Genomic DNA, 13,168 nt, shown 5'->3' on the forward strand with positions numbered 1-13,168 from the left:
CGTATTTTCTAACCGTTGTTCGTTTACTACCAAATAGGACAATAAAATAGAATGAAAAAGTGTCCCATCTTTCCCCACCCTACTATGTTTTTTATAGTTTTCCACCAAATGGGACGAGAAAATCGAATGAAGACTTACTATTTTACCAAACTTATCATTTGAGTGATGTTTTTTTTCATTTTTGTCATTTTTCATAACAGAAAACTTCGAAGAGCGGCGGCGTTGAAAAGATGACAGACACGTCACAATACACTGGAAGTCATAAGGAGAGGTTCGGGGCAGATGGCAAAGGAAAAGGTATAACATATTTGGTTTCATGTATTTTGATTGAATAACAACAAAAAAATGGTTAATTACGTTATTGTAAAAATATAAGTTAAATAACAAGTAAAATCTTGCGTATATACGACAGTGTAAAAATATAGCCTAACTAACAACGAAAAATCATTGTTTAAATACAATATTGCAAAGAGATTCCAACAAAATCGCGGTTAAATACTGTAATGTAAAAGTATTAGCTAATAACTCATTGTTTGGAAATGATTACACCATTATTCAGGGCACATTTTTAGTTTCACGCCACCAATATTTGATATTTAGGTTTGGATGGCAGAGTCGATAAGGTTGATGCTTCAGGTTATGTTGGAAATTATAAAGGAGATGGAACTTATGATCAGAAAGTCTCAAAATAATTTTGTGTTGATTATATAGTAGTACGGTGGGGTAAGATGGGACGCGTTTTCATTCTCTTTTATTGTCCCCCCCAAAAAACAAAAAAAAAACATAGATTGTTTATAGAATTATATACCCGTACCTTCACGGCTGTAAAAAGACGTTGTCAATTGTTAAAAACACGAAATATATAGAAATTCGGTGCTAACAGTATCCCATCTTACCCCACAGTACTATATTGTGCTTCATCTCTCTATATATGTAGTAACAAGTAGTCGTTCAAAAATGCGCGTTAAAAATCAATTAGATATCTACACTTATAGCTTATTCACTAAATTTTATGATGGCAGTATTATTAATAAACTCATGTGTGTGCTTGTCATTTATTGCTTAGAAAATATCAAAGCAGAAATCAGAACACGTGAAAGACACGCCTATACAATGTTCTCATATGGTATATAAAATAAATAAAATGAGATGCTGATATTTTTTGAGATTATTAAACGATTCAATGACTGCTGTTTGAGAAAATAACTAAAACGAGTATAATAAAGAGTTTATTACTTATAGTAGTCAGTGACTTTTCAATGCAATATACGTACGCAAGTGTCGGTTAGGATTGATTGAATATGCGCTTTGTGTAAAACACGTTTCTGCATTGCGCTTGAAGAAAGCACTGCCAGGATTTAGTTTAATTTATCAGCCACCCGCAGCAGACTTGAGCCGTATATTACAGTTGTGTCTGCGGCAATAAGTCAATTCTGGCCTGAATCTCAAAACTCGAGCCGTGCCTTGCTGTGGGATTTTATCTATAGATTAGAACACAGTGGTTTCTGCAACACTCAGAAACAGTAAACGCTATTTCTTGTACTGATTATTTGATCTCTTAAAATGGTTCGCTTGCCTCTAAAGGTTTAGTTGCATCACGACCTGCTAAAGATATCTCTAGTATAGGCGGTGGTTGTCTTGATAATTTTAGAACTTTTTAAAAAGTTAGAGGACAAAACGAAGAAGGCAGAGTACTTTGTGGTATGTTTAATTAAACGCATTTAGATAACTAAGTACCTGTACCGAAGAATATATTTTCATCAGCCGCAGTTGTAACATAGCAATTGACAGAAATTCAAGTTAAACAATGTCTGATTATTTCATCAACGAAAGCTTCTTTCTCGAGAAGAAAAGAGCTTTGGTTAAGATCTGGCTTCGACTTGGTCTGAACAAGCAACAGGTAAAGCAACTACTTTGGAATAGTTTTTTCTTTTCTAAAGACATGTTGCTGGAAAAGTTTCCTTTATCAGTTTTATTAGTTTAAGATGGGGGAAGACGGGACACCCTGTATTCTATTTTCTCGTCCCATTCGGTAGTTTTTGATATGCGTACCATTGGGTAATTTTAAATCCGTATCCTCACGACTCCCATAGACCGTTGTTAGTTGTTTGAAACAAGATTAGAGTATTTGGATATTATGCGGTAAGGGTGTCACTTACCCGGCTGTACTATAGACATTTATGCAATTCTAGATAGAAGAGAAATGGAACACTCGCATCAAAAGTGAACTCGAAAACACGATTGAGCGATTATTGGAGGAAGAATTAAACAACGAAAAAGAACTTCAGCATAACTTGGCTCGCTACACAGAAGAAGTAGAATTGATACAACGTCAGCTTGGATTGAGGGAAGACGTTTTGGAAATCCTTGCTAACGGTGGAGATGGAACCCAGCGTGGTGGGTTGGTCGCTAAGGTATGTATAGTAGGGTGAAAGATTTCAAATCAACTTGTTGTTTGTATCTATTGTAGGGTGGTTAAGAAAGGATGTCTTTTATTCTCTTTTCATGACTCTTTTAGTAGTAAACTAAGAATATTTACAAAATTATATACCAAAGCTCCGCGACTCTAAAAGAGCGTTAGGCTAACACTTTTTTAAACACGTGATTAGGAAATATGGAATATTATGTTCTGTGTTTTGAGTTGGATGTCGGCGCGCGTTTTACACTCTACGCGTTAATTGCAATTTACATTCCTTGGTTTTCTTGTGCTTCGTTTGGCCTTGCGTTTGTCTTTTCAGTACATTCATTGTCAGCTGTGGCGATAAGGTTCTTATACTTTGGTTGTTAGTCATTTTAGTTTTAATTTAACCATTTTCTATTCTAATTGAATAAGCCGTGCCAACTGTGTGACGTTAGTAAGTATAGAAAATGACATTTCAAAGCACCTGTTTATCTGGAAAAGTTTAACCTCTGTTCATGGGGTGTATAAGTGCTGCTGCAGGGCCATTGTATGTTCGCGTTACAGATACTTTCACTTGTGCGTGTACCTAATAAATGTTGTTTGGCTTGTTGTTTTTAAGACTCTGGCTTGATGTGACTGCTTGTCGGTTACAACTTCGAAGGGGCGTATAAGGTTGTAGTTTTGTATAGAACAATTAACAACGGTCTATGGGGGTCGTGAGAATACGGCTTCACAATTCTTTGAATGTTCTTTGTTTGAATTTAAATGAAAATATGTTCCACCTTCTTCCACCCTACTATATGTTTTTAGGAAGAGAAGGCACGGAAACGATTTCACGAGCTTAATGAAATAAGAGAAAAGAGAATGAAGATTTTCGTAGAGATACAAAAAGAAGAAGGCAATCTATGCGTGATGCTTGGCGAAGATTGTGTTTTCGCCAACGATCCGAATCCTGATCTGTCGCAAAACAACATCGATGCCGCTTTAAAACGAAACGTGGAGCTCACAGACGAATATGATAGAAGGTAGGAGGTTTCTCCGAACAATTATTGATGTACAGAACTGTGGGGTAAAATGGGACACCTTTAGTACATAATATCCAATATTTCTTTATCGTGATTTAAACAATTAACATCTTTCCTTGTGCGGACATAATACGTCGTATTACAACAGTCGTTATAACACGGGTGTTCTGTTTTATATACCTCGTGCCCGCTTACAAGTTACCACGTATGTTAATAAAAAAAACAAAACAAATTCTTTTAGATTTTTTCATTTTTGTAAGTATGGCTGACAATTTAGACAACCCATAGGGATCCAAGGATTGGAGCATATATAAACTTTAGATCTTTAAAGTTGTGTTTATTTTATACATAACGTATAATTAGATTTGCGGTGTATACGAAAATACGATCGTCGTTGACCGCCCTGCTTGGAAAATGTCAGCAAAGTGCAATTAAGCCAATATTTCGAGAAATTTCGCAAAGTAGCGGTGATGATGGACCGCCACAAGCAATGAGTGAGAATTACCTGGAACAATTGTATATTCTTGAAAAAGATTTGAAACAAGTTTGCTTGAAAGAGCAAGCCGAAGAATATAAGAAAGAGATTGAACGCTTATGGGAGGAAACATCGGTGTCTCAAAATGAAATCGACGAATTTAGAAAAAAATATTTTTCTTTTTCCAGCAAGGTAAGTCATCTTATGATAAGAAACTACTTCTTTAAAGAAACACAACGAAATTAATAGCACTATAATCTGATAAAGGATTATCCATAAAAAAACCAGTAGGGTGGGGGAAGATCGGACGGACAAGTTTTAAGTCTATTTCCTCGTCCCTTTTAGTAGTAAACAAAGAACATTCAAAGGATTATAAAACTATATTCTCAAGACTCCAATAAATAGACAGTTGTTAATTGTTTAAAACACGATCAGGATATTTGGATATTACGTGCTAAAGGTGTCCCCCCCCCCCATCCTACTATATATATATATTCCAATATTTACCCACAGATCAACACGACGCTGATGGCAAATCTAGAAGAATATTGCGAGACTTTGAAATGCAGAAAAAGGAAGCAACTTTTTGTCGAGTTAAAAACGGCTAAACAGATTTTACATCGATTGCAAATTGAAACTTATATGCTGGATGCAAACGAGAAGTGGAATTATACACCCAACGACGATTCAACGGTATCTATATTTACTTTGTAATGTTTTTCACTTCGATGGTTTAAGATTAAAGTAGCGGGGTGGGGTAAGATGGGATAAGTTTTCATTCTCTTTTTGCCTCCTATGTAGTAAACAAAGAAAATTACAAATTATATAACCGTATTACCACAAGTTAAAAACAATATAAATATATGAAGTTTAGGTGCTAACAGTATTACTTTCAAATCGTGTTGCGTTTATTTTCCCATAGAATGCAGAGATATCGGCTTACATAAGCCAAATAAACGATGAAACACAAAAGTTAAACGACTTGATGAACGAAGAGAGAATGAAAGTGATTAAACCGTTAAAAGAGTGGGATCTTGGCTTCGATAAATTAATAGCGTTGGCAGCAAAAAACCTGGACCCTGACCGACTCAAAAACAGAGGTATTCATAACCGAAAACTGACTGTGGTTGTAATAACATAGGTATGTAAGTCTGTTACTTCTGCTATCAGCCATAACGTAACGTAAATGGTCTTTTAGCAGCTTGTTTGGTATGAAAACGTAGTGTATTTTCGACGTTTCTTTTGCTACGTTAGACTTGCTATCTGACGAGAGATAAGTTTTGTATGGCAGAAACAACGTCGGAAAACACTATGTTTTAAATCCAGATGAGCAGCTAACATAGAAATAATGCAGGTGGCGCTCTTCTTCGAGATGAACGAGAACGAAAATCTCTTAAAAGTCAACTAGGAAAGAAAGAGCATCAGTTAATGGAAGTGATTGAAAAATATAGAGGTATAAGATGAATGAATGAATGAATGAATGTAACTTTGTTATCCGTATAGCGGGGCAACGACAGTCGTTGTAACAACGATATAGGGTTATCATTTTATTTATATTATCTTCATAGTTAGTCGCCGTCGTGCAATGGTTACAGCAAGTGACCGAATGTTATCTATCTTCTAAATCTCTGTAAGAATCTGGTGCTGGGAAAACGTAACGAGCTAGTCCAACGGTTGTATAATAAAAGAGATTTTCCCTAAATGACATCGTCAGACTTGAGTCATTGCTCCAACCAAGTGGTCACTAATGTTCTGTCCAAATTATCATCAGTCATACAGAAATAAGAAAATCATTGACTTAACATCACTTTTGTTTATAGGTGAAAATCGTTTCATGGTCAATGGTGTGGAGTTGGCCGCTTACTTTGAAATGAAATGGCAGCAGCTTGACGACGTGCATGGGAGCTTCACTAAACAAAGCAAATTAAAGCGGAAGAAACAAACAGAAGAAGAAGCGAGGTATGGAAGCTGCAATCCTCGAAAAGCTGACCCCAAGAAAGCGTTTGGTGCCCCGTTGTCTAAAAAGAAAAGACAAGACGACATCAGTTCAGATGATACGGCAACCTCGTCTGGTTATATAACAACCTGGGGCGATATACGGAAGTCCCCAGTTAAGTCGGTTGTCGCTAAGCTTACTCGGATCCCCGAGATGAACGTATCAGGTAATATTGTACTGGTTGTTATTCTATAGTACTGTGGGGGGAGATGGGACACTTTTAGCACATAATATCCAAACATATCCAGATCGTGTTTTAAACAGCTAACAACGGTCTATGGGAGTCGTAAGGATATGGTTTTATATTTCTTTAAATGTTCTTTGTTTACTACCAATAGAAACAAGAAAATGGAGAGAAAGGGTGTCCCATCCCCCCCCCCCACTCTACTATACTGATAACTTTATCTGTCTCATCGGTTACGGCATTCCATGGAATCCTAGCCTTAATCTCAAGTCCCATGGCGTGCCACGCTGCTTCACTCATATGCGCCCTCATCCATATAGAAACGAATAGAATTGAGCTTGCTTTTGATTTCAATGTTTGTATTTTCAGGCAGCAACAAAGCCACAGATGACGCAATAATTTCAGCAAGAACATCTCGGCTCAAGAAAGCAAGACATGCGAAGGGACAAAGACGACGAAGCAAGTCTGTTGGCAACATGTTTAGCTTGAACGAAGACGAAAGCAAAAGTTGCACAAACGGTGAGCAAACTTCAGTAACGTTTCTGTAATACATTCTGTGAATCTTACCCTGGTCTTGTGCTAAAATGCCAACGCGATTCTTGGGTAAAGAAAGTCGGGATCCGGTGCTATGAAATACGTAACAGACAAATAGAATCCAGTCCAATAAATTGTATAATAAAAGAAGTATATATTTTGCTTAAATGACATCGTCAGTCTTTTATTCTATTACAACTTGTGCCAGTTACGTATTTCGTAGCACCAGGTTTAGCAACGTTAAAATGCTTTTAACAAATATTGGCCAAATATGTTAAAACTCCAGTTTCATTGCACGCAGTCTCGTCGATGCTTCGATTGAATGTCCCAAGCACATCTGCTGGTGTTGGACAAAGTTTTCAACAAAAGGTACCAGGTGATATAGCAGTGTGGGGGAAGATGGACACTTTTTCATTCATTTATCTCGTCCCATTTTGTAGTAATCAAAGACTATTTAGAGAATTATAAAACCGTATTCTCACGACTCCCATAGACTGTTCTTAATTGTTTAAAACACGATCAGGATATTTGGACTTTATGTGCTAAAGGTGTCCCATCTTCCCCACTCTACTATATGTGATATATAGATTAGATTATAAAATTACCTTTGTAAAAAGAGGACCCTCGTAATGTTTCTTGTTTGTCTGTTAGGTGTAGTGACATCGTTTTTTTTGTTGCTATATCCTATGTCTTATCGTTTAAAATAAATCTTCTCTGCCATGATCGAAGAGACAAATAAAGTTATATTTATTAGGTATATTATTTTAATGGTACTTGTATTTTAGGATAAATTCTCAACTACCAGCTTTGGACAAAGTATGTTCAGCGAAACCATAGAGATAGAACAGCCGCTCAGTGAAACGATTGGCCCTGCGATTAACAATCACCTGATGTTCGAAGCTGGATTTGATGGCGTGCTTGAGCGACAACCGAAATCCCGTAGCAGTGCGATTGGCGTGTATAACAACTTCCGATAAGCTTTGATTGGGGGCAAGGAATGTAATAAGCTATAATAGGGTGGGTAAAGATGGGACACATTTCCATTCTGTGTTTCCTTCCTATTTAGTAGTACATAAAGAACATTCAAAGAATCATAAAAATCGCTTCCTCACGACTCCCATAGACCACTACTCCCAGCATAGACCGTTGTTGATAGTCTAAAACACGATTAGAATTTTTAAATATTATGTGGTAAAGGTATTCCTTCTTCCTACCCCCACTCTACTGTATTTGACGTTCCATTATTTATTGTATATATTTATGTTATCGTATATAAGTTGCAAATTTATTCCTATTAAAAGTATTTACAAATTCTATATCGTTGTTCGTGGATTGGTTAAGTTCGGAATTTGTGTCGATATTTAGTACGGTTTAGGACGAAAATATATTTAATGTGTGACAAAAACAACGGGACAACAAATCTTAAGATATACACAGTAGAAGACATTAAACGAAATACTTACATTTGAGCTTAGCGGTAATATTAATTTTCACCAGACAAGAGTGTCATAATTGTTCATTTATATATACAGTGAAGTCGGCCGAAAAGCACGATTACTGGCCCCCAAGTTGTAATAAAAAACAACGGTACCACAAGTACATTTATTCGCTCAATGAAACAGCCTAACTCACCGGACACGGGGCCTCACGTGCAATTAAAATCATCCATGTCGCCGCCTACCTTTGGCTCGCCAGGTTCGTACGTTTGCGTAAACCTTTTGAAAAAAATGATTTTCAAAGTGGTGTTAATTATTTTCAAATCACTTTACCAACTAAATGTACGGTTTCACCATAGTTTTCTGAAGTAACTTCAGTATACTATGGTTTCACAAGTCAAGTAATGTAGTGTCGCGGGTTTAACACTTAGTTTATTGACACGCGCAATGTTTTTATTGTTTACGTAAAATTTGTATATTGTCTGTTAGTTTAGTTTCAAATGTGTTTCTTCTCACTATTTGACGAGTTATTTTACCTTCCCTATCGTTGTTATTCACGCACGACTTGCTTCCTGCACTTGTTTTAACGTTTCCGCGTGCTCCTCTGCTGCCGTTATTGCCGTTGGTCTAGACTCTAATTGATTCCAGAACGTCGTGTGTCACGAATTGCGCGTTTTTCCTCTTTCCAGTTTTGCGTGTATTCAAGGGTTCTCGCTGTACCGTGTTGGCTGAAGGTTGTTTCATTGTTTGGTTGGGAAAAAGTTATTTGATTGTGAACAAACTGTTTTATCGTTTAGAAGAGCCGTATCGAATGGTTGTCTTATCGAGTTGTTGTAACAGTTTAGTGTATATTTTAATGTCATTCGTTGTTATGCAGATTTTATTAAATTACATTTTTATAATTGAGTTGTAATCAGTGTAGCTTATAACAGACCACAGCAGTCAGGCTCCGCGATTGGCCGTCAAATCAACGTCCCGGACCAAACCACCGTTATTAAACGTAACAAATGCCTGATTACGTACATTGCAGTGGAAAGCGGTTTACAGTATAATAGGGTGGGGTAAGATGGGACACCTTTAGCGCATAATATCAAAATATCTTGATCGTGTTTTAAACAATTAACAACGGTCTATGGGAGCCGTAAGGATATAGTTTTATAATTCTTTGAATGTTCTTTGTTTATTGTCTAAGGGGGGCGAGAAAATAAATTGAAAAGATGTCCCATCTTCCTCAGACTACGATATCCAAGCAGTATTAAGTCATGGTTGAACCTCACCTGATCCTGTTGAGTTTTCATAAAAAAACGCTGAATTGGTTTGCTTGGTTTGTTATTCAATTATCTAAAGTCCCCTAACTGTGGTACGTGTACTACTATTAATGCTACGCTAAGGTCTCTTAGGTTGTATCCATCCAGGGACTGTTTGTACTGTCACTGACCAGAAAATATGTACCACGAAATTTTACTATAGCATGAAATTTTTGAATTATATTCCCAGCTGAATTATAACTCCTTGGTGTATTGACGCAAGAATTGTAAAATAGGATTTTTTGTAATGAAATATACTGCCATTTATTACGACGTAATAAATCCACAAAGTCAGATTTTATAATAAGTCTGTAACACTATAGCAGCGAGGACTGTAAAAGTTTGACTATTTTGTGTTTAATATTCACTTTATGGTGCTATTACCAACTAAAAACTGTAAAAATAATACACGAAAAAGATTAGGCTCTCAAAAGTGAAACTGTACTTTCACTATATTTTTCTTTACTCGCATAATGCGAGTAACAACCAACCTTCTACAGCAGATGACACGCTTATGACGTTATGCGTGTTAACTTTGTTTTTGCGAGTAAATATGCGAGTTCTTACGCGCATAAAAGTGACCATGCAAAAAGGATATTATAATGTCTTTATGTTGCGATGGGCGCGACTGTAGAACAATGAATTCGCATCCCCTAACATGCCTTTAGTTTTAGCTAGTAACGTCAAAACAAAAATATATTAAACATTTGCCTTCCGATTTTTATTTGTGATTTTGGAAGTTAAGTGAATTTTACGTTACATTTATATTCACTCGTTTTGTAAATTTAAACACATAACGTAACTTGGAAATTTTGCAGTTTTTTGGATACGACTTTGTTAAAGAAAGTAGTTTAGTTTACGTTTTAAGAAAGTATCTATATAATGAAAAAGCGAAGCGAAAAACAACAGTAAGCTATAATTATTATATTTTTATAGCGAGTGTGTGTTAATGTGCTTAAAGATTTAATAGATCGTATTTTTATTGAATTTTAGCTGCCCATCTAGTTGGAAGAAAAAAAAATGATTTTTTTATACGTGTGTGAAACGTTTTATTTAAATCATTTTTGACTGTAACATCGAAATATTGGATGACGTAAAAGTATTTTGTTTTTAATGACCATATAGTTGGGTGGGATAAGATGGGACATTTAAAGTCTCTTATAAAACAAAACAAAAAACTTGGTGTATCGTTATGTTACGGTGCTCAGATGCAAACGAATACGTTTCATGTTAGATGAGCTGCCAGAACATAATTCACATTATGCCTGGTAGCAGAAGTAACAAAAAAATTACTACCAAAATTGGACGATAAAACGAAAAAAACGATAAAATGGATTTTTTCGCAGCACTGGATGGGCGAAACCTACGGAGTTTATTCTGAGTCTGCTCGGCTACGTCATAGGCGCTGGTAACTTATGGAGGTTTTCGTATCTTTGTTTCAAGAACGGAGGCGGTAAGTGTAGTAGGGTGGGGTGAGATGGGACATATTGCGGGGTGAGATGGGACAAAATGTGGGGTAAGATTTGGACATGTCACGGGGTAAGATGGGACATATTGTGGGGTAAGATGGGGCATATTGTGGGGTAAAATTGGACATATCACGGGGTAAGATAGGACATATTGTGGGGTAAGATGGGGCATATTGTGGGGTGAGATGAGACATATTGTGCGGTGAGATGAGACATATTGTGGGGTAAGATGGGACACGTTGTGGGGTAAGATGGGATCTATTGTGGGGTAAGCTGGGACATATTGCGGGGTAGGATGGGACATGTTGTGTAGTCATATGTTCCACGTTTTATTCTATTTTATCGTTTCATTTGATAGTAAACAAAGAGTACAGAATTATATAACTGTAGCCTTGGCGACTCTAAAAGAACTTGATAATTCTTAAAAAAAGTTAAAAAAATATGCGATTTGGTGCTAACAATGCCCATTTTACCACACAGTACGATATAATATTAGTTCAACAGTATAGTATACCCATACTAAAACGGTCAAACACACTGACAACCTTTTACGATCTAATTTGCAGGAGCATTTTTGATACCGTACGTGATATCCGCATGCTTCATTACTTTACCATTGTACATGTTTGAGGTTGGACTTGGTCAACTTACCCAGTATGGTAGGGTGGCTGCGTGGGATAGACTGCCAATCATGAAGGTAAGTAACTTAATTACCACGTATATAACATATTTATCCACACGTGGAGGGCCATGACCGTTGTTATAACACGGGTGTTCTGTTTCATACATCTCGTGCCCGCTTACGAGTTACCATGTTCGTAACTTTGTGTAAGCGAATATTTTTTTGATTTTTTTATATAGTAGGGTGGGGGGAGATGGGACACCTTTTCATTCAACTTTCTCGTCTTGTTTGGTAATAAACAAAGAAAATTCAAAGAATTTTAAAACGGTTTCCGCACGATCCCCATGGACCGTTATTATTTTTTTAAAACACAATTAGAATATTTGGATATTATGTGCTAAAGGTGTCCCGTCTTTCCCCACCCTACTATATATGGCCGACAATTTGAAAAACTCATTACCTTTAGGTTAAAGCATTTGCCAGTAGTTGTTCAATGACACATGATACCACAAAATAACCCTTCCCAAACACCCTTTGCAGGGAATCGGTTACGGCGCTTTGTTCATCACCGTATTTTGTATGATACCTTTCATGTGGGCAATTGGGTGGGGGGTTCTATATCTTGCGCTGTCGTTCACAACTGGCCCACTTCCATGGACAACAGGCGGTAAGACCACCCACAAAGTTATATACGTGGTAACTGCTGGTAAGCGGGCACGGGGTGTATGAAACAGAACACCTGTGTTATAACGATGGTCGTTTTCTGGCCACGCGAGGATAAAGCAAGTTACATTTCTTCATTCAAGACTGTCTAATTTATGTTTAACATTCACGCTTTTTAACTGCCGCACTTTCCTACTCTTTTTATCTATCGCGTATTTTAACAACTTTTGCTTTGCTGTTGATTTCCTTCTCTACGTTGTTTAAATAACCTGATCTTCTATCGTTTTCGAACAGGCAAAAACGATTATGTAATGTAATTGCTCTGCCTAGATACAAATGCAAGTGTCATAATTATTCCCGTTTCTAGATAACGAATGGAACACCGAGTCGTGCTCAGCACTGGGTGTAAATATCACAAACGAGATCGTGTTTCTACAAGATTCGTTGCCACAAGTACAGTTCTGGAGGTAAGCAAATGCGGAAGTGTAAAGCCTGTTTAAACCGGCGCTGTAGCACAGTTGGTTGGAGCGCCTGCCTGTACCCAGAGGAGGTAACGGGTTCAAGACCCTTCAGTGCTACCGTTAGGTAACATATACGTGGTAACTCGTCAGCTGACACGAGGTGTATGAAACAAAACACCCGTTTTTAACGACTGTCGTTCTCCAGCCACGCGACGATCAACTTAGTTAATTCATTCATTCATTCATTGGTGTACATGTAACTCAATATACATCAGGAATTACGTCTTGAGACTTCCCAACGGCAACCCGTACAACAAAAATTTCAATTGGCAAATGCTCTTGGCGTCTTTGGCAGCATTTGTTACTATTTTTGCTGTAACTGTAAGAGGAGTCAAGTCGAGTGGAAAGGTATTGTCAAGCGAAATTGCGTAGGCTTGATGTCGAAAACTATTCGCATATGCATGGGCTTTAATACGCCGGCCAGGTGGTTTATAACGACATTGTAGCAGTTTAGTGTGCTTTGAGCACGGATTAAGTGATTTGGTTTACCAAAAGTTTATTTAATTCATAAAGATTGGATATTAAAAAGCCGTGT

General features: G+C 37.1%; 3 protein-coding genes across 5 annotated transcripts in view; all 3 read left to right on the plus strand.

Annotated features, from left to right (window-relative positions):
- LOC100182937 (tubulin polymerization-promoting protein family member 3-like) overlaps positions 1 to 762 on the plus strand; it is a 2,089-nt gene extending 1,327 nt beyond the window's left edge. The window contains exons 4-5 of the mRNA XM_002124352.5: positions 201 to 297; positions 601 to 762. Coding sequence (XP_002124388.1) covers positions 201 to 297; positions 601 to 692 — 189 coding nt within the window. The 3' untranslated portion in view covers positions 693 to 762. The remainder of the gene's footprint in view (positions 1 to 200; positions 298 to 600) is intronic.
- Positions 1 to 8,310, plus strand: part of LOC100180586 (protein regulator of cytokinesis 1) — a 21,528-nt gene extending 13,218 nt beyond the window's left edge. The window contains exons 1-12 of one of the 3 annotated variants that reach the window (XM_026839988.1): positions 1,639 to 1,900; positions 2,193 to 2,414; positions 3,212 to 3,426; positions 3,790 to 4,093; positions 4,415 to 4,594; positions 4,824 to 5,001; positions 5,256 to 5,354; positions 5,722 to 6,063; positions 6,451 to 6,600; positions 6,917 to 6,984; positions 7,401 to 7,632; positions 8,148 to 8,310. In XM_026839988.1, coding sequence (XP_026695789.1) covers positions 1,808 to 1,900; positions 2,193 to 2,414; positions 3,212 to 3,426; positions 3,790 to 4,093; positions 4,415 to 4,594; positions 4,824 to 5,001; positions 5,256 to 5,354; positions 5,722 to 6,063; positions 6,451 to 6,600; positions 6,917 to 6,984; positions 7,401 to 7,592 — 2,043 coding nt within the window. In that variant the 5' untranslated portion in view covers positions 1,639 to 1,807 and the 3' untranslated portion in view covers positions 7,593 to 7,632; positions 8,148 to 8,310. Of the gene's footprint in view, positions 1 to 1,638; positions 1,901 to 2,192; positions 2,415 to 3,211; positions 3,427 to 3,789; positions 4,094 to 4,414; positions 4,595 to 4,823; positions 5,002 to 5,255; positions 5,355 to 5,721; positions 6,064 to 6,450; positions 6,601 to 6,916; positions 6,985 to 7,400; positions 7,932 to 8,147 lie in introns of those variants that run through there. The other 2 variants (XM_026839987.1, XM_002124570.4) reach the window with 2 other exon arrangements.
- A 1,864-nt stretch (positions 8,311 to 10,174) lies between these two features.
- LOC100181374 (creatine transporter-like) lies at positions 10,175 to 13,020 on the plus strand. The gene is made up of 6 exons (XM_002120432.3): positions 10,175 to 10,266; positions 10,705 to 10,811; positions 11,394 to 11,524; positions 11,990 to 12,116; positions 12,480 to 12,579; positions 12,849 to 13,020. The coding sequence occupies exons 1-6, from the start codon at positions 10,241 to 10,243 to the stop codon at positions 13,003 to 13,005; spliced, it is 648 nt and encodes a 215-aa protein (XP_002120468.2). The 5' UTR covers positions 10,175 to 10,240; the 3' UTR covers positions 13,006 to 13,020.
- Positions 13,021 to 13,168: the final 148 nt, after the last annotated feature.

Source organism: Ciona intestinalis, unplaced genomic scaffold (genome assembly GCF_000224145.3).
Source record: "Ciona intestinalis unplaced genomic scaffold, KH HT001091.1, whole genome shotgun sequence".
In the NCBI taxonomy this organism is placed as follows: Eukaryota; Metazoa; Chordata; class Ascidiacea; order Phlebobranchia; family Cionidae; genus Ciona; species Ciona intestinalis.